This window comes from Ptychodera flava, chromosome 1 (genome assembly GCF_041260155.1).
Source record: "Ptychodera flava strain L36383 chromosome 1, AS_Pfla_20210202, whole genome shotgun sequence".
In the NCBI taxonomy this organism is placed as follows: Eukaryota; Metazoa; Hemichordata; class Enteropneusta; family Ptychoderidae; genus Ptychodera; species Ptychodera flava.
In genome coordinates this window covers 62,073,647-62,095,533 of record NC_091928.1, presented here as the reverse complement: position 1 = coordinate 62,095,533, position 21,887 = coordinate 62,073,647, and the positions used below count along the sequence as shown (strand labels likewise).

Sequence of the window (21,887 nt, the reverse complement as noted above, 5' to 3'; positions counted from 1 at the left end):
CAAACATGAATTGCGTCCAGGACCAAGTATTATCAACATAAAGGATACATAGCATACACACTTGCATTATGGGCAAGGATTAAGGAAGGTTGTATATGTCAAGAAATTTGTGATTTTTCCAAACACAGTTCAGAATATATAGCTGTATAAAGGCTGTCTACATGTCATACTAACTGGGCATTTTGACAGACTTTAATGAAAAGAAGAAAATAGCTCAGAACCCAGCAAAAATATTTAAAATTTGTCATTTACCGGTACATTTCCAGTCCTTTGTGTTCTGCATTCATAAAACACAACGATCATGATGATCCCCAACACTGAACAAGAATCGAAATTGTCTAATGCTAAAACATTATGTTGGATTGGCTTGCCAAAGAATGAAAAAGTGTAATGTCAGAAAGTACCTCAAGTTGTTTTCCTCATGAATTTTTTTAGGATGAGCCTTGCTGGAATCTTTGGAGTTGTGATCTTGACAATGTCCATTTGCCATGGTTACTATGGAAATAGAAAAATCTACTTGGATTTAGTATGCTCTGATCCTGTGCATTTGTCTTAAATTCAACAAAAACTATAATTTTATTGTGCTATTGAGATTTTGAAGTGAAACAGAAAAGATCATATCATAACGTAGAGATGAAAATGAAGTATCATTTATTGATCTCTTTGGAAAACGTCAAGGATTTACCTGATGGCGTAACTTTACACATCAGTGGAATACATTTTATAAATTACTGAAAATTGAATGAAGTTGTTTCTCACATACAATTGATGAGTACAAGGTAAGCTGCCCACTGTGAAGACTATCTTATGCTTTTTAAAATTGTCATGGTCAGGGTGGTTTTACAGCATTTTTTGATGATTGCACGTTCTGCGTTTTTTAACATTAAATCAAGCTGAAAGCAGAATCCTGTTTCTGGACAGGCTGTCACAAATTGTAAGGAGTTGTCAAAAATTGTAACAAGTTGTCAAAAATTGTAACCAGTTGTCACAAATTGTAACAAGTTGTCACAAATTGTAACAAGTTGTCACAAACTGTATCAAGTTGTCACAAACTACAACAAGTCACGAATTGCCACAAATTGTAACAAGTTGTTACATATCATTACAGCTTGTGACACACAAGAACAAAGTGGCAGGCCAATACATTGTTACCAGTTAATTTTATTGTAATTGTCATTCACTGTGGCAAATTGAGTATGATTTAGAAGTCAATGAATATTAATATCCAATGCATAGAGACAGTGTTCATCTCATTATTCACACTTTCATTATAATGTTACCTCGTATTACAGTGGGTTTCAATTGGGTGCAACTACTGTGTGTGCGAGAGATCGAGTTTTAGCTTCAAAAACATCTTATAAATTTCTTCTGCAAATGTTACTAAATACATTGTAAATTAAATGCAACCAACTGTTCAGCTATCGGTCCAGACAGAGTTGCCCCATGCTGGTTTACTGTAACTAATCAATGAGTCAGTGACTTTGAAATGTGTGGTGATACCCAAGCTAATCGTTTATATTGTACATACAATGTATCTGTCTCTCATACAGAGTTATGGTACCAAATTGAAACCCACTGTAATTCCTGTCTCCACAATAAATACATCAGTGTTTTCTCCAGGTTTCTCTCAAAGGGGGTGGAGGTATATTGAAAATTTGGGATGATTCTGATGAAAGGTGACCATGATAAATTATGCAAATTAAGGTTATGCAAATTAGTTTTTCAAGGTATTAGTAAAGTCAGGTCATTGTGTTGATCAAATATCAAATTACAGACAGCATACCGTTTCTTGCTCTTTTCAGTCCTGTTAACGTTTGTTACATTTTCAGCGTACACAAATCATTCAGACTTCATTCACATAAGTTCAAACACTGTTTTTCACATGAAGACACTTCTCAGCAGATTACTTAATGGGTTAAATCAACAATGTGATGTTATATGTACATCATAGGCAGCAATAATTGCACAGATTGCCACAATCAATACTCTGTGGATATCAATATTCGGGGCATGGATATCAATATTGGGGGCATGACATATGTTGTGATTATTTTAAGGGAGATTTCATCAGATTGGAGATTCACACAAATACACATTCTGGAGAAAACACTGAATTACTTTCAATAGTAAAGCTGCAAGTTTACACTGAAATTAGGATGAAAAGAAACATTGTGACACAAATGCAAGTAATATCATCAATCTGCGAAATACAGATGAATTTGACTGTTCTTGCTATGGTGAGCCAAATAGGTTGTATGTATTTTGAAAGCTCCTATGGACGGGAACTCCAGTAAAATACCTCAGACACATTAACAAAACTGGGCCCCATTTTCCTAATGGTATAAATTACAGTTTGTTTAAGAGTGCCTTTTACAATGAATAAATGCAAACGCACCCCTAGCTTGGGGTATATTTGTATTTGTTTGTTATGAAAGGCAGGATAGAGTTAATTTGTACTGATAGATCAGCAGGGCCACAGTGTATGTCAGATACACTAAACAGCCTGGCCATTCCAACTAACATTTACCAGTTTTTTTGGTACATAGCGAATAACACTGAGTAAGTGTCTGCACCACTGAAGGTAATAAATTAGTTTTCAAATAGAGAAATGTATGAAATAGGAAACAACACTAGTCTGAACACTTCTAACTTATTTTTGCAATGAATGGATTTTCAGTTTCCAATTTCTGTCAACTCTCTCCACTTTGAGTTCCTAAACCTACATCAAAGTCTGGATGGCTGTATTCTAGCCCAGGCTGGTAAAAGGTATGGTAAAGAAAAATCCAAGACTGTATCTGGGAGATGATCTGCTAAAATCATTGCTAGTCTAGCCCCTGGTCCTTCGGGATACCTAGCTTGGGGGCGTTTTGATAATAACGCATCACGAACACATCGACACAGAAAACGACTATCTTCAGAAAGCGATTCTGTAGATCGCAGAGTACGGCCTTCTTGTTGTACTATTTCCCTGTAATACATCTTAAAGTACTGAGTTCCATAAAGTTGCTTCATTTGGGGTGAGAGGTCATTCATCATGGCTTGGTATGCTGTCTCCATTTTGTCACGCGCCGTGCAAGCTGTCAAGGGAAAAACATACACAATAAAATTTATAAACAATAAACAATGTCTGTTTAGTGATCTGTTTCACTGACAAATTGATGCAAGTTTTATTTGCTTAAAGCATCAGTAAATATGACTTTTCTTTCAACGTCACGCACAATGCTTTTCATCATCCGGTATAAACACCCTGTTCTTGGCTTATCAACATGTATTGACCACTGGTGTACAATCACTCTCGTTACTTGCAAGTGAACTTTAAATCTATCCAAAATTAATACCAACTAAAGTCATACTACTAAAACATATAACATGATCTTTTTTAATTATTTCAGGGTCTAGGGACTTAAAATTTGAGATTTGCCAATTTTAGAGGGTGCTTATCATCCAAAGCCATTGCAATGGAGGTTTTTATACACCTGTATTTAAACATTCCCTAGCTTAGTTAGCAATATTATGATGCAAATGTGACAGTCACTGGGAAAGTATTTTCGGAGTACAATGTATGTAATTTTTCACCATTTTTAGTATAATATTTGTTTATTTGCTTGGTGGTCATGAGATCAAATTGGTTTGAACCCAGTGTTTCCGTTAACGCAAAATCCTGCGTATTTTACGCAAAATTGTTCGGAAATACACAAAACAAGTCATCGTTGATGACACAGTCCCCACTTGTTAATGGGTGCTTTGATTACAGGTCCTCAGAGAGGATAGAGTCCTCTTCATTAGGTCTGTGATAAAAATACTTTTGAATAAATTCGCTTGATACATGTCAGAGTTGTAGTTCAGGACATGAAAAATCATAATAAAATGGCCACATGGTGGCCATAATGGATCGAATCACAAAACAAATCAATGTGCATATGTATGACATATGGTAGGTCAATGTCCTTGTACCAACTTTGATTAAAATTGGTTGAAATATGCCTGAGTTATGGCTTTGTACATGAAAAAATCATAACAAAATGGCCGCACAGTAGCCATATTGGATCGTATCACAAAACAAATTAACATGCATATGTATGACATTGGTCAATCTCCTTGTACAAACTTTGAATAAATTTGCTTGATACATGTCTGAGTTATGGTTCTGGACATGAAAAAAAGTAATAAAATGGCCACACGGGTGGCCATATTGGATCATATCACAAAACAAGTCAATGTGCATGTGTATGACATAGGTTGATGTCCTTGTACCAACTTTGAATAAAATTGGTTGTGATATGCCTGAGTTATGGCTCTGTACATGAAAAAATCGTAACAAAATGGCCGCACGGCGGCCATATTGGATCGTATCACAAAAAAAATTGATGTGCATAGCTATGACATTGGTCAATGTCCTTGTACCAACTTTGAATAAAATCTGTAGAAACATGCCTGAGTTATGGCTCTGTACATGAAAAAATCGTAATAAAATGGCCGCCTGGCGGCCATATTGGATTGTATCACAAAACAAATTGATGTGCATATGTATGACATAGGTCAATGTCCTTGTACCAACTTTGAATAAAATCTGTAGAAACATGCCTGAGTTATGGCTCTGTACATGAAAAAATCGTAATAAAATGGCCGCCTGGCGGCCATATTGGATCGTATCACAAAACAAATTGATGTGCATATGTATGACATAGGTCAATGTCCTTGTACCAATTTTGAATGAAATTGGTTGAGATATGCCTGAGTTATGGCTCTGTACATGAAAAAATCGTAACAAAATGGCCGCACGGCGGCCATATTGGATCGTATCACAAAAAGAATTGACGTGCATATCTATGACATTGGTCAATGTCCTTGTACCAACTTTGAATAAAATCAGTTGAAACATGCCTGAATTACGGCTCTGTACATGAAAGAATCATAATAAAATGGCCACCTGGCGGCCATATTGGATTGTATCAGAAAACAAATTGACGTGCATCTGTATGACATATGAAGTAATCCTTGTACCAAGTTTGAATGAAATCGCTCCAGGCATCTCTGAGATATCTGCGTGAACGGACGCACGGACGGACGCACGGACGGACAGACGGACATGACAAAACCTATAAGTCCTCCCGGACGATGTCCGTGGGGACTAAAAATGACTGCGTAAACTTATATGCATTGAGAAATGCCGGCCCATGACACGGATGTACTTGGCCTGCACTACATTGCCTGAACGTGGTTCAATGAAGGACAAAAATAGAACATGTGACCTGCTTGCAAGTGACATTTATCATGATATTGCAACATTTTAGACTTTAGCAGACCGCAGCACTTTATGCAACATTGTATTTCATCATCACAAAACGTCATGTCAATCAGTTCTGTACAGACAATGGCACTACAGATGCAAAAAATTCGAGAATTGATCGAGTCTACGTTGTTGGTTGTTGGCATGGATGTAACCCATGTTGTTGGTAACACAATACAGTTAATGGTCATTACGTCGCATGTTATTTGGAAAGTGTTTACGGGTGACCATTTAGACTCTGTCGGGTTGCATTCTTGAGAGGTCCCGCTGGACTTTGAATGGTATCTACTTTTTGTTGGCCCTTTGAAAAACACAAATTTCGTAGTCAGAAGGTATTTTCTTTGAACATGAACTCATTGGGCTGCTCAACGATCATATACGGGACATGCATAACCGCATTGCAAACGTTCAGCTACACCTTGAAGCCCCCAGGTTGTTGTTTTTTGTTAATAGAGCATGCGTATACAGGAAACCCCCAAGTTCTACAGAAAAGACTGCCCAGCTCACTTCAGATACTGATTCCTACCGTACGCATTTTGAATACATTTTACGCAAATAAAAACTCAGTTGCGTAAAATCGTACGCAAGTTTTGAAATTGTAACGGAAACGCTGTGAACCAATGTAAATCTGCATCAAAATAGAATGCTTTCCAAACAACTTCAAAGTCATAGAGAAAGTAGTTTCTAAGTTAACAATTTTGACAAATATTTACTTTTATTTCACTCATTTCCATATCAGTCATGTGATCAACTTGGCTTGAAGTAAAACTAATTTTGCAAAATTTCATAGGTCAAGGTTTGGTAGGTTTAGCATTTAGAATTGTTTATCATTTCTGCATCTATTGAGCTCATTTGCATATTTTTGGAGCCATGACATTAAGATATTAGAAACCCTATCCTTGACCAAGCATACATGAACACACCAAATTTCTAGCTGACAAGTACCACTGTTTCTGAGAAAACTGAGTGTACATACATGCATGCATATGTACATAGGTACATATGTGGATACATACCGTACGTACATACATACATACGTACATACATACGTACATACAAACATACATACATACATACATACATACATACATACATACATACATACATACTACAATGGTGCTGCAGTTTTCAAGATTTTGATGTGGAGGGACATACAGGTACATACTGATACATGCACACAGACAGACATACATACATACATACATACGGACGCTGTTGACTGAGCATATCATATTGCATACATCAAAAGTGAGCTAAAAGGGATTTTTTCAACAGACACTCACAATTAAAAATTTTCGTCTGAAGTAGCGTTAGCAGAAAATTTCCGATGGCAGCTAACATGTCTGAGTGTATGAAAGTACTTAGTGCATTCAGACTGCAGTACACCAAATAAAATGTCCTTGATGAAAAAAACTGTCATGGTCATTCTCAGCCAAAATAAACCTGTATATCATTTTAACCATTTTCCTAAAATTGAACTTCTTTAAAATACCATTAATAACACAAGTACTAAAAGGGCTGACATATTCATGTTAATTCTCACCTGTTAAAAACCCATATGGCTGGACAACTGATACCTTGATTTGCCATTTTTTCATTTCTTGTCGCAGTACATCGGTAAAGATCTCTACACCAGCTTTAGAAATATTATATGCACTCATACCCATCAATGGAACTCTCCCTAGAAACAAAAAGTCATGTCAATAATTAATGGTCTAAAAATGTAACATCAAGCTGAAAGATTCTGATCTGTGTACAATATCAACCTGCTGTTATTTGCAAAACTTTCTAAAGTTGTCTACATTGTAGTGAATGAAAATTTTTAAAATTTCTTGAAAAGTCGAAAATAACAAGGAAAAACTACTGAAGGAATTCAAAAAGTATTTTCTTATGTCAGTCCCAGTGAAATACCAATCCATAGTATCAATGTTATTGTTCTCAATAATGTACAGTTCTCAATAATGTACAGTCACACCTGTCTCCAGTGGTCACTTTCAGTCAGTCCCAGTGATCAATGCTATTGTTCTCAATGATGTACGGTCAAACCTATCTCAGTGGTCATTTTCAGGCAGTCCCAGGGAGATTTTACATGTCGGAAATTGTCTGTGGAGCAGCTACCTCTCGGATTACCAGTTGGTCAGTGGCCACATGTTTGTGCTTTAAGTTGCTAACGGTTCCTGTGATTTAATAACATTAAGAAACTAACACTGAAAACATAGGTTTTCAGTTGTATTCTAAAGCTGGAATTTCATTATATATACATACTAAATGGACTTTTACAGTCACAAAATCATCCATGTAAATGATCTATGTGGGGCAAAGAGCAGATCAAGTTTAGGATATATTGAAATGTTTCAGAGTAAATGAATAGCTTACCAAACAATAACAACTGAGGTATCTTGGACAAATAGCAAATAGCAGAGAACAACATAAAGCTTGCCAAAAGACCATCTTCAACTCTAGAGTCTGAAAAAGTTGTACCAAAACAGAAAGTGGTACGTGGCACCACTAGGGGGCGCCCTATTACACTGATCTCATACAATGATCATGTTCATGTTATGCCATAACGGACCCCACCATACAAGTAATGCCACAATCAACTCTACCCTACATGTTATGCCATAATCAACCTTACCCTACATGTGATGCCACAATCAACCCTACCCTACATGTTATGCCACAATCAACCCTACCCCACATGAGATGCCACAATCAACCCTACCATACATGGGCAGATCGTCCATGTAGCCGACACGAACACAAAGTGTCTGTTACCGGCTACCAAAAACTATGAAAAATAGTAAAGAAAGAGCTACAAAATCACTATCAGTTTTAAGTTGCAGGTAGAATAAGTCTGTGCCTTTGTAAAAAATACTATAAAATAGTAGAAAGTGAAGAACCAGCTGAAAGTTAGTTGAGGAGACATTGACCGCATATCATTTGCATCTCATTGTCGGCTACATGGACTGTGTGCCCATACATGTTATGCCATAATCAACCTTACCCTACATGTTATGCCATAATCAACCCTACCCTACATGTGATGCCACAATCAACCCTACCATACATGTTATGCCACAATCAACCCTACCCTACATGTGATGCCACAATCAACCCTACCCTACATGTGATGCCACAATCAACCCTACCCTACATGTTATGCCACAATCAACCCTACCCTACATGTTATGCCATAATCAACCCTACCCTACATGTGATGCCAAAATCAACCCTACCCTACATGTTATGCCACAATCAACCATTCACCCACGGGCATTCTGTTGTTCTTAAATGATGGTGTATAAGCGTGTAAACATGATTTCGTATTTTAGTTTCCGTTTGCCGCTGGAGAACTTACATCGTGATTTAAAAAAAACAAAAGCCTAAAAAAAATGAGGTATTATTAATACAAAAGAAACAGTCGCATTCTGCTTGTTCACCTAACTGATTATTCTTTCTCACGCCCGGTCTCTCTGCACCGCGGCATGCACGGCAGAGTTCTTACCAGCGCGTATTTACCGCAATCATGAAGCGCGTAGAATGACGACGGTACGTTGCTATGACTGCCGTGTACATGAGCGCGGTGACTGGAACGTGCACGCGACGACAGCTATGCACGCGAGCGCCTCTGAACTGTCGTCTGCTGTCCCGGCCTCAGAGGTGTATATATATACAAGGGTATGCTCATATGAACATGGAACCTGACGATGTGCGTTACAAAAAAGGGGGACAGGGGGGACAGATATTATTACCCTCTGAAACGTCCGCAAATGGTAAACACATTTTTTATTTTTAAAATGTAACTCACTGACGATAGAAAGTAAAATACAGAATGAAAACAAAGAAAAAAAATGTGAAAATGTAACCCTTGACCTGCCAGGCTTGTTCACGTTCCGTTCGACCCAAACAGACTGAGTAAAAAGAAATGCACATTTGAAATAATCTTTCGGGTTCTATCGAAAGGCTTTCACTAAAACTGAAAAAAAATTAAATGTTCTTCTTTGGAATATTATATTGGAAGGTTTTTACTACGAAGAGAAATAAAAAATATGTCCTTTCTTCTGCGCATGACGAAACCACAGAACGGCATTTGCTATATTAGCGTATTTTGCGACGTTCGAACATCCAAAGTCGCTACCGGATAACGGCAATTTGTAACGCACATAGTCAGGATTAGCGATGCATTTATTCTCGGTCATATTTCGAATATCTACTACATGTCTATCATTTTCATAACTTGATGTGTGCTACGATGCCATTTCAAATTTCATACGTCGTTTTCGCGACGGAATTCGACTCGTTTCATCGGTAAATAATATCGTCCAGAAATGATTTGCATACCCTTGTGTATATATATATCATTATGTGAAACGACACAGTGCAGGTCGCGCGCGTACCTATAGTACGCGTATATGTGCGTGCGTCGTTCCGCCGCGACGTTTAGTATCGAAAGAATACGGTCGATGTGGTCGCTCGTGACGTTCCCGTAGACACGTCCGACCTTGATCTGGTTTTGTAGCTAAGTAGGCATTTCAATCTGAACGGCATTCTGTTATAAATTTCTTACACAGTTATCATCAAAGTTCGTATTTACATATATAAGCCAGGGCTCGAAATTAACAGTGGTCATGCGTCCAAAGACCACCACTTTTTCATTTGGACCACCAAAATTCGAATGTTGGTGGTCCAAATGGACCACCACTTACGTCAGAAATTTTTGAAGACGACGTACTTAGCCCGCACTACATTGCCTGAACGTGGTTCAATGCATGACAAAAGTAGAACATATGCACCTGCTTGCAAGTGACATTTATCATGATATTGCAACATTTTAGACTTTAGCAGACCGCAGCACTTTATGCAACATTGTATTTCATCATCACAAAACGTCATGTCAATCAGTTCTGTACAGACAATGGCACTACAGATGCAAAAAATTCGAGAATCGATCGAGTCTACGTTGTTGGTAACACAATACAGTTAATGGTCATTACGTCGCATGTTATTTGGAAAGTGGTTTACGGATGACCATTTAGAATCTGTCGGGTTGCATTCTTGAGAGGTCCCGCTGGACTTTGAACAGTATCTGCTTTTTGTTGGCCCTTTGAAAACACTAATTTCGTAGTCAGAAGGTATTTTCTTTGAACATGATCTCATTGGGCTGCTCGTATGCTCAACGATCATATACGGGACATGCATCACGGCATGGCAAACGTTCAGCTACACCTTGAAGCCCCCAGGTTGTTGTTTTTTGTTAATAGAGCATGCGCATTACAGGAAACCCCCAAGTTCTACAGAAAAGACTGCCCAGCTCACTTCAGATACTGATTCCTACCGTGCGCATTTTGAATACATTTTACGCAAATAAAAACTCAGTTGCGTAAAATCGTACGCAAGTTTTGAAATTGTAACGGAAACGCTGCCCAGGCCCATTCGTGTTCAGGCAGTGTTCAAATCGGGTTCTGTTACTGGTTGCTATTGGTTTTTATGAGTGGAAGTATTTTGACTCTCTATAGTAGATAACAAGTCATCGTTGATGACACAGTCCCCGCTTGCTAATGGGTACTTTGATTACAGGTCCTCCTTGTACCAACTTTGAATGATACTGGTGGAAATATGTCTGAGTTATGGCTCAGTACATGAGAAAATCGTAACAAAATCGCCGCCACGCAGCGATATTTGATCTTACTGTTTAAAAAATCAACACGTATATGTATGACATAAGTCAATGTCCAGGTACAAACTTTGAATAAAATCAGTTGAGACTTGCCAGAGTTATGGCTCTCGACATGAAAAAAACCATAACAAAATTGCCATCATGTGGCCATATCGGACCATATCGAGAAACAAATCAAAGTCATATGTATCCTTTCATTACATTACATTGAAGTACATATGTATACTATAAGTCAATGTCCTTGTACCAACTTTGAATAAATTTGCTTGATACATGTCTGAGTTATGGTTCAGGACATGGAAAATCGTTAAGAAAATGGCCACATGGCGGCCATATTGGATCATATCACAAAACAAATCAATGTGCATATGTATGACATAGGTCAATGTCCTTGTACCAACTTTGAATAAAATCAGTTGAGATATGCCTGAATTATGGCTCTGTCCACAAAACAATCATAACAAAATGGCTGCACAGCAGCCATATTGGATCATATCACAAAACAAATTGACGTGCATATCTATGACATTGGTCAATGTCCTTGTACAAACTTTGAATAAAATCGGTTGAAACATGTCTGAGTTATGGAGCTGTACATGAAAAAAATCGTAATAAAATGGCCGCCTGGTGGCCATATTGGATCGTATCAAAAAACAAATCAACATGCATATATATGACATAGGTCAATGTCCTTGTACCAACTTTGAATAAAAATCGGTTGAGATATGCCTGAGTTATGGCTCTGTACATGAAAAAATCGTAATAAAATGGCCGCCTGGCAGCCATATTGGATCGTATCACAAAACAAATCAATGTGCCTATGTATGACATTGGTCATTGTCCTTGTACCAACTTTGAATAAAATCGGTTGAAACATGCCTGAGTTATGGCTCTGTACATGAAAAAATCATAATAAAATGGCCGCCTGGCGGCCATATTGGATCGTATCACAAAACAAATTGACGTGCATATCTATGACATTGGTCAATGTCCTTGTATCAACTTTGAATAAAATCGGTTGAAACATGTCTGAGTTATGGCTCCGTACATGAAAAAATTGTAATAAAATGGCCGCCTGGCAGCCATATTGGATCGTATCGCAAAATAAATCGATGTGCATCTGTAGGTCATAGTGCTATGCCTTTGTGCCAAGTTTGAACAAAATTGGTTCAGCAGTGTCTGAGAAACTGTTGTGGACGGACGGACGGACGGACGGACGGACGGATGCACGGACGGGACCCAATCTATAAGTCCCCGTCGGACTTCGTCCGCGGGGACTAATAAAGTTCAGAAAAATAATATTGTGAATTTCAAGTTCAATGGAGCAAATAGTGGGATTTTTGTCATCATAATTGTTAACAGCCGATACCTGGCGGAATAATTTTGAACATAAGAGTATGTGAACTGACAACTCAAAATCATCTTAAGGTAGCGTGATAGGTTAGTATGAGTATTTTCCTTCAAAACTCCGAAAAACTATCCTTTCCATGCCATTTCTTCCTAAGGACATGGCCTTTGAAGGTGGTCAGTTTTCAGTATAGTATCATCAGATATGCCGAAAAAATTATTCGCTCTTGAAAATTATGCCAACAAAGGAATGCAAACAAACTTCTTGTGTTTTTTCCATTTTCTTTTCTTGCCATTTTAGCACGATTCTCTTGGTCTAAATAGTGTAAGTCAGCAAGGGATGACAGGTAGTCTACCAAATTTTCACAGGTGAAAGTCGTACAGATGGTCTCCAAACCGTGTCTCAGATTTTTCCAAACACATTTAAGGATTTTAATATTCGTAAGTAATGAACAAAACATGATTCAAAACCATGACTGGTGATTGTCAAAAAACCTAAGTTGTCTTCAAAAATTTTAAGACACAGTTATGCTGACAGTATATTAAACTTTTAGATTACTTTGTTCAAATGACAATCGGCTATGTGAGGTGATGGTTATAATTTTCATGGTGAAATATCCCAAATTCGGCCTTTTCAGACCCCCAAAAAACCAAAATGTAACTATGGTACAGCATTAAAATTCATAGAAAGAGCTTTCTGGTGATATGCACGTTTTACTTATATAACATAGTTTGGGCGAGAAGTTGTCGTTTGAATGTATGTCGTCACAAACCTATCACGCCATCTTAAACAATTGTTATATTACGGACCACCACATTTTTAATTTGGACTACCAAAATATTTTTCAGGTGGTCCACATGGACCACCACATTTGAAATTTAATTTCGAGCCCTGTAAGCAGCTTAGTTTATTCAGACTATCAATTCAGAACAACAGAGTGCCCGTGCCCTACCCCACATGATATGCCATAACCAATCCTCCATCCAATGCCACAACCAACCCTACCTTACATGCAGGGTTTGAAATAACTAGACCACCAATTTTCTCATTTTGACCACCATTTTTTGGTGGTCAATCTCGACCACTCATGTTTTTGGCGTTCATGATGTACAATGCAGATCTGTAAATGCTGGACCTTGACTGAGAGCCCACATGTAATGCCGTAACGCAATCTACCCTACATGTAATGCCATAACCCAATCTACCCTACAGGCTACATGTAATGCCACAACCCAGCAACCCTACCCTACATGTGATGCCAAAACGGACACTACACTACCGGTACATGTAATACCAGCCAACCCTCTACAGAAAGCGCACCTGCACATAATGGCCACTATTTTGTGGGACCAGCGCTTGACCACATTACACTGGTTTGACTGTAATTGGTACTGATAATATGGGAATGGGGACAGCACCTACAAGTTTCTACGGCTAAATTGTTTGCGGTATTAAAGTTGAAATATCTCTTTTATTCAGAAAAAATACATTTGTAGCAGTTTTATGCCACTACTCAATCTAAATTACCTACTGCATCATAATTATTTTTTTATTTATTTATTAATCCATCATCCAACAGGTAACGTCCAGTTACAGGATAGGGTACCTAGAACCCACTACCCAATGGAGCAATGAGGAGTAAAGTGCCACGCTCAAGGGCACAACTACGGTACTGTTCTGGAGTCTAAAGTCTGGTGAAATGGTCCCGTTCATGTGACTGAATATCTTCCAGGGGGTCAATACTATTACACTCGCAACATAATTGCAGCCTAAAAGTACGCGCAAGTGTTAATTTTTTTGATATTTCTATGCGCGGCTTTCATGGGGTCATTTTGCGACACTCAGGTCACGCCCGCAGCGGGGATCATGGTTGGCCGTCTGTGACGTCACAGGTGTGTTCATTTACATCGAATAGCGGTCCAACACCGCCTTATCTCTGCCCGGTATCCGCTAACAAAACAGCCTCAGTGTTCGTGCTGCCCATTCGCCACGTTCGTTCGCCAATGCGAATCGAAATCCGAAGTGGCTAAAAAAATCGATCCTAATTCGCCACACTGGTGAAACTGATTTTTGTTTAAAAAATATGGTACAATAAAGAAAAAACATGGGTTTTTTAGTCTTTTGTTTAATCTGCGCTTCTCTCTCGGCGATTCACAAAAACTGTGTCTACTTCCGTATTATTGCGTTCTTCCCGTCGTACATATTTGCAATCGAGCCAAGTCTCGCGAGAGATTTGACGTCATTTAGTGTACAACATGCATAAATGGCTCTCGCGAGAATTGAAACTTGACACACGCAATCGAGCCCTCGCGATAAATTTGACGTCATTTTGTCTAGTGTACAGCAGGCATAGGAACGCTTGCTCGCGAGAATTGAAACTTTTGCTATACATAGCAGACATACGCATTGTAATCGAGGCAACAAGGTTCGGTGTTGCAGTTGATTTACATTGCGGTCTATATGTTCTGTGTTTATTTCCATGTTGCGGTTGATTTGCATCGCGGTCCAGTCCTCGCGGTCCGGTATTCCCCGTTGTTCTTCAATTTAATCGCCGTCCCAACGACGCGTTCAGTGTTGCTGTCGATTTGTATCAGGGAGGGCTCTACACCCATGATTTGTATTGCGATCTCTACGTTACGTGTTCGTTTTAATGGTAGTCTCAACGTTCAGTGTTGCTGTTCATGCAGCTGATTTGCATCGCGGTACAACCTTCCGTGTTGTAGTTCATTTTACATGTAATCACGGCTCATTTACGTTTTAAGTTACTGTCGATTTGCATTGCGGTCCCGACGTTCCGTGTTGTAGACTTAGTGCATTTTAATGGCAGTCACAACGTTCAGTGTTGGTGTTCATGCAGTTGATTTGCATTACGGTCCCAACCTTCTGTGTAGCGAGTAGCGAGGCAGGCTCAGCCGAGGGACCGTGGCCGATCGTACGAACCAGAAGAGACAAGCACATTATGGTTCAAACACTCAACACTGAAAAAGTTTACAGTTGACATGTTCTTGCTGCTGTCACAGCCACCAAAAGAACGTCTTCCCATAGTGAAGGAGGACACTGTCCTGATCATGTAAGCGGAAACCCTAGAAGTTACCCCCCGTGGGGAGCTTACGGAGGTGTGAAATACTTTACTTCCCGTTATGAGATACGGAGTCGGGCAAACTTCGGAAAGCCGAAAAAAGTCGACTGGAGAGGCTCAGGGGACACGCCCACATTGCATTTTTCTTTTGCCATATTTCATAATCACGCGCGCTAAACGAAAAAAGAAATGAATGTAACTGTTTTATAGACCATCAACTGTATTTCTGTGATTTTGCAACATGGGCATTTCACCAGACCTTTAAACTCACTGTCCTCTAACAGTTAGTCCGTTACTCTGGACTTATAGGGTCTGGAACTCACCATCCTCTGACAGTGAGTCAATTAATCTTGATTTATCGAGTCTAGAACTCACCCCTCTCATAGTGAGACTGGTACACTAACCACTGCCCCACGGAGCCTCTCTCAATGATTAGCATCACTAAGGTGAATTTGCCATTAAGTTTACTCATACATGTTTTGGATCATGTTTAGGTGTCCAAAATGATAAAACACAGAGCTATTTTGAACACAAAAACGGTCAAAATCAAACAACAATCAAAATGACGGATCTGTGTAATTTATATAAATATGGGGCACTCCTACAAAATATTTGTCGGTCCCTTTGTAAGATTGAATTTCGAGAGTATGTTTTGACACTACAACAGAATAATCTACACTCACCATATGTACATATAAATTTTATATTTGAATCACACTGATATTTATTGATATACAACTATACTGCTCATAGAATAATCTACACTCACCATATGTACGTATAAATTTTATATTTGAATCACACTGATATTTATCGATATACAACTATACTGCTCATAGAAAAATCTTCACTCACCATATGTGCTTGATATGTTGACAATTCTGCCTTTTGTTTGTCTTATCAATGGTAAGAAAACTTGAACCATTCTCACCACTCCAAGACAATTCACTTCTAGCAGATCTCTGTACTTGCACATCGGTGTTAACTCTATGTCCATGAATGAAAACACACCAGCATTGTTCACCAAGCCCCACAAACCTGTCAGAGGTAAACAACAAAATGATGATTTCACATGCTTGTTGTCATTGTCAGGAAGTAGTCTGGGTAGATAAGTGACCCACAACTTCTGTAAACAATGCTGGTACATTGCTGTGTTTGTATCATAAATCAATAGAGTCAAACAAGGGATTTCATTCATATATGGATGAAAAAATAATGGATGTGATATTATCATAGTCTGAAAGTTGCAATTATTTTTGAATGGGTAAGACTCTTGAATGTGTCATAATTTAATGGTTTTACTTTTCAATAATGCAAATGACAACTGATTGGTAAAAGATTTTTTGTTGCTAACTATAATACCAGTACTTGCTAGTTAATTTCTTCATCATGAAGTATAACTTATGCTTGACACATGGTACTGTCACATCAGCTCTTGAATTTTAGATTACTGTAACTCACCTTGTCCTTGTAATTTTTCTTGAACAACTTGAAGAGCATGCTGGATTTCTTCTTCATTTGTAACGTCTAATTGTAATAGTGTTAATTTGTCAGAGCATAGACTGGCCAATTGAATTGCACCTTTCCTCTCCTTATCAAGACATCCAGCAAAGACTTGAAAACCTCTCTCATCCAAATATTGAGTCAATGCATTACCAAGCCCACTGTCACAACCTGGTCATAAAAATTACAAAATAATTAGTTGTCTTATGTACATGCTTCCATTTTGTAAAACTTACATTGGTATCTCTCTTCCATTTGTAATTTGCATGTACCGTACTGTTTCATCGGATATCATCTGATAAAATCAATAACAATTTGGATGTAATGTTTCATCGGATATCATGTGATGGACGTAAATGTTTCATTAGATATCATCTGATAAAATCAATAACATTGTCTACCTTCTAAGTTAGAGTCCAATATTAGATTGGGGTAGTGGCAGATGCCCAATATGCATTGGATACTATTGGATAAAATCAATAATATCGTCTAACTTCTATGTTAGAGTCTGATATTAGAAGGATGAGGATGTGGCCGATGCCCGACTAGCCCTGCGTACAAAGCTGTGTGTTTCCGGCGTTATACGGCCTCCAACCACAGGCTTGCTAAGGTCCATAGACAAAACCAGCGACATGCAGTCCCAATTTGGACTGCACGTGGAAAACTACTTTTCTGACTATTTTCGGCCGAAATAAACTTGATTCTGATCTATGTCTACCCGAATCTCTCACTCAGATGCTCACAGACTGCAAAAACATTTGCTCTTGTGACGCCCAAAACTGTTAGTTTGCCGATGATGCATGTTCAAGGGCCCAGTGGGCTGACCATTATTAGATACATTATGGCCAGCCACTGGACCCTGACCGTGCATCCCCGGCAAACTAATGGTTTGGGGCGTCACGACAGCAAATTATTTTGCAGTCTGTGAGCGACTGAGTTATTGGGGTATGTATAGATTGGAATTGAGTTAATTGCAGCCGAAAATAGTCAGAAAAGTAGTTTTTCGTGTGCTTGGGACTGCATGTCGCCAGCTTTTTCTATGGACCTTAGCTGGGCCGTGGTAGGAGGCCGAATAACTTTGGGAACACACAGCATCGTACGCTGGGCTATAATGCCTAACATGCTGTTTAATCAGATAATATCACATAAAATTGATAATATTTATATCCTTTGACGTTTCTAAGTTTAGATTCTATATTAAAAGAGGGTTGGTAGAAAATGTTCAAATTTGCAACGTTTGACAGATATATCAATAATATTATCCATGTTAGACCTCTTTGGTCTCATGCTCCTGGAACTCTCTAATCTGTGGTACGCCCATTAAACATACACATCTTCGACGATATTATCTGATAATAAAGAAAAAGCCCTTCAAGATCACATTAGTTCGGGTAAAAAGCTCATTCAGGGATGTAAAAATTTTGGTTACAGGTGGCAAAAATAAAAGTACAGGCAGTTACTAGTAGTGGATGTGCACATAAAGTTTGTGAAAATGTCCTGATTTTTTAACCAAATCTAAATTTTCACAGCTGGTAAATTTTAGCTGATAGCCGGTTGTTTTTGCAAGTTGCTGGCTATTTTATACATCCCAATGAAGTCCCTTATATTTAATTACACAAGTTTCACAGATTTATCATGTTTGTATGTATTTAAGTCTGTTTGCCTGTGCGATGAAAGTCATGGGACTGAAGAGTTCTTAGGGGCTGGTTTTCTGCTTTGCATTCACGACGTCCCAGAATGTCACCACAAGTAGTAGAGAGCATAACCTCCAAAATAAACCTTTCGTATGATATTGATCAGGGCCAGGGCACAGGCACCGCCGTAGTTGATAGCGCTTTTAGTGTGGTAGAAAGGGATAAAAGCGCTATCATGCAACTACGGTGTTGCCTGCGGGCCAGGATGCGTTGGCGAAAAATATTTGGTTTCTGGACGTTTCGGCACCAAGTCGTTTCGGCCTCCAAATTTCAGGCCCCAAGTCGTTTCGGCACCGCTGAAGGCTACCTGTGGGAACTAGTGCTGGAACGTAATGTTGCAAATCAAAGTACTAAAAAGACTGTCAACTAACTTTTACATGCTTTAATCTTTGTGAGAACATGGGAAGAGACCGTAAGAAAAAACTTCATATCATTTTCAAATCTGTGACACAAGTTTATCGATATCAATAGCCGCCGACACGGCAAAAGTTTAAAAGCGGTGACGAAACAGCACGGCAAAATTCACACAAAATGCACATAAAAGTACTGGTCAGAACGCAAAGGTCACGCTTACGAATATGAAGGATCAGTCAATTACTAAATAGTTTGAAAAAAATCGAAACACGGATGCCGAAACGTCTTGGGTTGCGGTGCCGAAGTGACTTGGGGCCGGAAATTGGGAGGCCGAAACGACTTGGTGCCGAAACGACCAGTTACCAAATATTTTAGGGTCGTTGACCGTCTAGTTGACGGGTTGCTGCGAATCCGTAGCCTTTGCCACTCACTCCCAAAAGAACATGTCGAGGAGTGGCAGGGCTCGTTTTCGCAGCAAGTTGACGGGGTCCTAGCCCTGCGTACGATGCTGTGTGTTCCGCTACAGCTAATAGCCCCGCTCACCACAGCCCTGCAAAGACCCGTACGTAGAGTTGGTGACTTCAAATCCATTTTTGGACTTGACGTAAAAAGCCAAATTACTGCCGAAATCAGCGTTCTTGGGCCCAAGTCGTATCCCTGCCTACCTCAGCTACTCGATCGCTTCCAAAAATGCCAGTCTTTTATTCTTTTTTCGTAAATAACCGTCGATGTCGGCAACTCTCTCGCTAGCCCTGCGAACGTACGCAGTGTACGCTGTGCATTCCCTGTGTGCGTTCCTGACACACAGCGTACACTGCGTACGGATACGACTTGGGCCCAAGAACGCTGAATTTCGGCAGTAATTTGGCTTTTTACGTCAAGTCCAAAATGGATTTGAAGTCACCAACTCTACGTACGGGTCTTTGCAGGGCTGTGGTGAGCGGGGCTATTAGCTGTAGCGGAACACACAGCATCGTACGCAGGGCTATAACGGGGTCCATGTTGAATTAACAATGACCTCACCTGTAATGAGAACAGCCTTGCCATCGATGTCAATATGATTGGCCGGAAGTGCGATGTACGTAATTAAACACCAACAAACGTATATTGCCAGGCCATTGTGACCACCGATACCAAACTGGCACATAGGTCCACCTACAAAAAGTACAAACATTGCAGCTATGCTTCGAACACCTACTCGAAGTTCATTACGGAAATATTTTATGAGAACAGCAACGCCGAATATAAAAGTGACTGTTGAGTACATGATGTGGTTAAGCATGTCACTGTCAGTTTCAGCCGTTTCTGCTCCCTCCATTATCAACACAGAGGAAAGCCAAAATGCCACTCCGAATGCCGAATGCGTAGAATCTACGGTAGATCGCGTTTTATTCGCACGGCAGTCGCCATTTTGCATTTGCAATGCCACATGGGTAATATTGAAACAAATGAACAATCAACAATAAGTACTAATTTTATAGTTTGATTTAATCTTCGGTTTAAAAACATCGGGACAGTCCAAAACAAGAAAAATAATAAAGTAATGTAAACATTGGTTACGAATAGTGGGACCACAACTAAAGCTTGTATCACGGTTACTTTATCACGTACTGCACGTAGAGTATAGTAGCAGTGCTCGTTTGCAAGTTATATGCAAGGCACATGGGTGCTTTTTTTCAGGCAAGGGGCATGCCTTACCAGTGGTTAGGAAGACACTATACGACGCTGGCCCAATTTCGGTTACTAGTAGTTTTTTATACACCCCAAGCTCCATATAAGGAGAGAGCCATTTGTTTCCTGAGAGGGGGTGGAGGAGTTGGGGCGGGGGAGGGGGAGAAAATGTCACCAGGTGAACGGGAAAAGTTGGTTCTTTAGGTCCTAATGACTTAGGAAGGAATGTACAGAAGTGGAAAAAATAATATTGGCGTAATGTGTTGAAATCAATAAACCTGAAAATCCGATTGTCTCATATTCGCTGGAGTCGCGTCGTTTTACAGCACAAGCCCTGTGATTTTAGCAAGCAGTTAAGCTTATAAAACGAAAATCTGATTTGAATTAATTCATTTCACGCAGTGTTCTCATTGCAATGATAGACACTGGAAAACACGGTTTATTTACAATGAGCATTCACACAATCAGTATTTAAAGGGAGCTGTTAGCATTGCTCTGTAAATAGTGAAAAATTGAAAAATAAACGACAGGATGCAATAAACTAGTTACGTTATAAAAGCAGTTCTGTATTTATGTTTTAAAAAACAAACAAACAGGTATTACAAGTGAAGCCCCTCCTCAAAACAACAAAATTGAAGTGATATACAAATTTCATGATCTTTCGCACGCCATTGCCAGAGCATTTTTTTTTCAAATTTTGAGATGTCACTATTTTTCTGCTTCGTACAGCATTGTAAAATAGCCCTTTTCAGTGTACAGCATGCGTTGTTGATAATTGAATTCAAGTTCGGGCCTTAATGTGATTATCAACATTAATCTCCACCATACACACACACACACACACACACCGTGACACACACACACACACACACACACACGCACGCACACACACACAAAGTATTGGGTAATTCAACACACTGTGGGAAGTAGACTTATAAATTTTTGATGACACATGCAATATAAACCTGAGTTGTCATCGTTACTTTGCCTTTGATAATACGTATTTCCAACCAGGAATATTTGGTTTGGCATCACAGTCTGTATATAATATATTAAGGCTGCGTTCAAAAAATCCGTGAGGGAGCTTGGGAAATTCAGGGGGGATTCGAAGAATTTGGGGTAGTGGGGGGGGGGTGGCTTGAAAGTTTTGCACTGCCTGTAGGTGGTGACTTGAACACTTTTTTATTCCCTTTACCTTTATATTTTCCGAATACAATGTTTGACTGGTAATTCGATGAAAAATTAATACACATAAATAACATTATGTAATC

General features: G+C 39.1%; 1 protein-coding gene across 1 annotated transcript; it reads right to left on the bottom strand.

The window, feature by feature from the left end:
* Positions 1–628: 628 nt before the first annotated feature.
* LOC139142459 (retinol dehydrogenase 7-like) lies at positions 629–20,361 on the bottom strand. Its single transcript, XM_070712401.1, has 5 exons — positions 19,969–20,361; positions 16,856–17,068; positions 16,250–16,432; positions 6,834–6,971; positions 629–3,077 (listed from the first exon to the last, which is right to left on the bottom strand). Exons 1-5 carry the CDS (start codon positions 20,261–20,263, stop codon positions 2,725–2,727), a joined length of 1,182 nt encoding a protein of 393 aa, XP_070568502.1. The 5' UTR covers positions 20,264–20,361; the 3' UTR covers positions 629–2,724.
* Between the last annotated feature and the right edge of the window lie 1,526 nt (positions 20,362–21,887).

Excerpts from the sequence above, each read along its gene's own strand:
- LOC139142459 (XM_070712401.1), bottom strand. The coding sequence starts at position 20,263 with ATGGAGGGAGCAGAAACGGCTGAAACTGACAGTGACATGCTTAACCAC. Across the intron at positions 17,069-19,968 it reads CAAGGCTGTTCTCATTACAG|GTTGTGACAGTGGGCTTGGT; the intron begins GTGAGGTCATTG and ends TTTTATGACCAG. Across the intron at positions 6,972-16,249 it reads CAACATATCAAGCACATATG|GGAGAGTTCCATTGATGGGT; the intron begins GTGAGTGAAGAT and ends TTTTGTTTCTAG.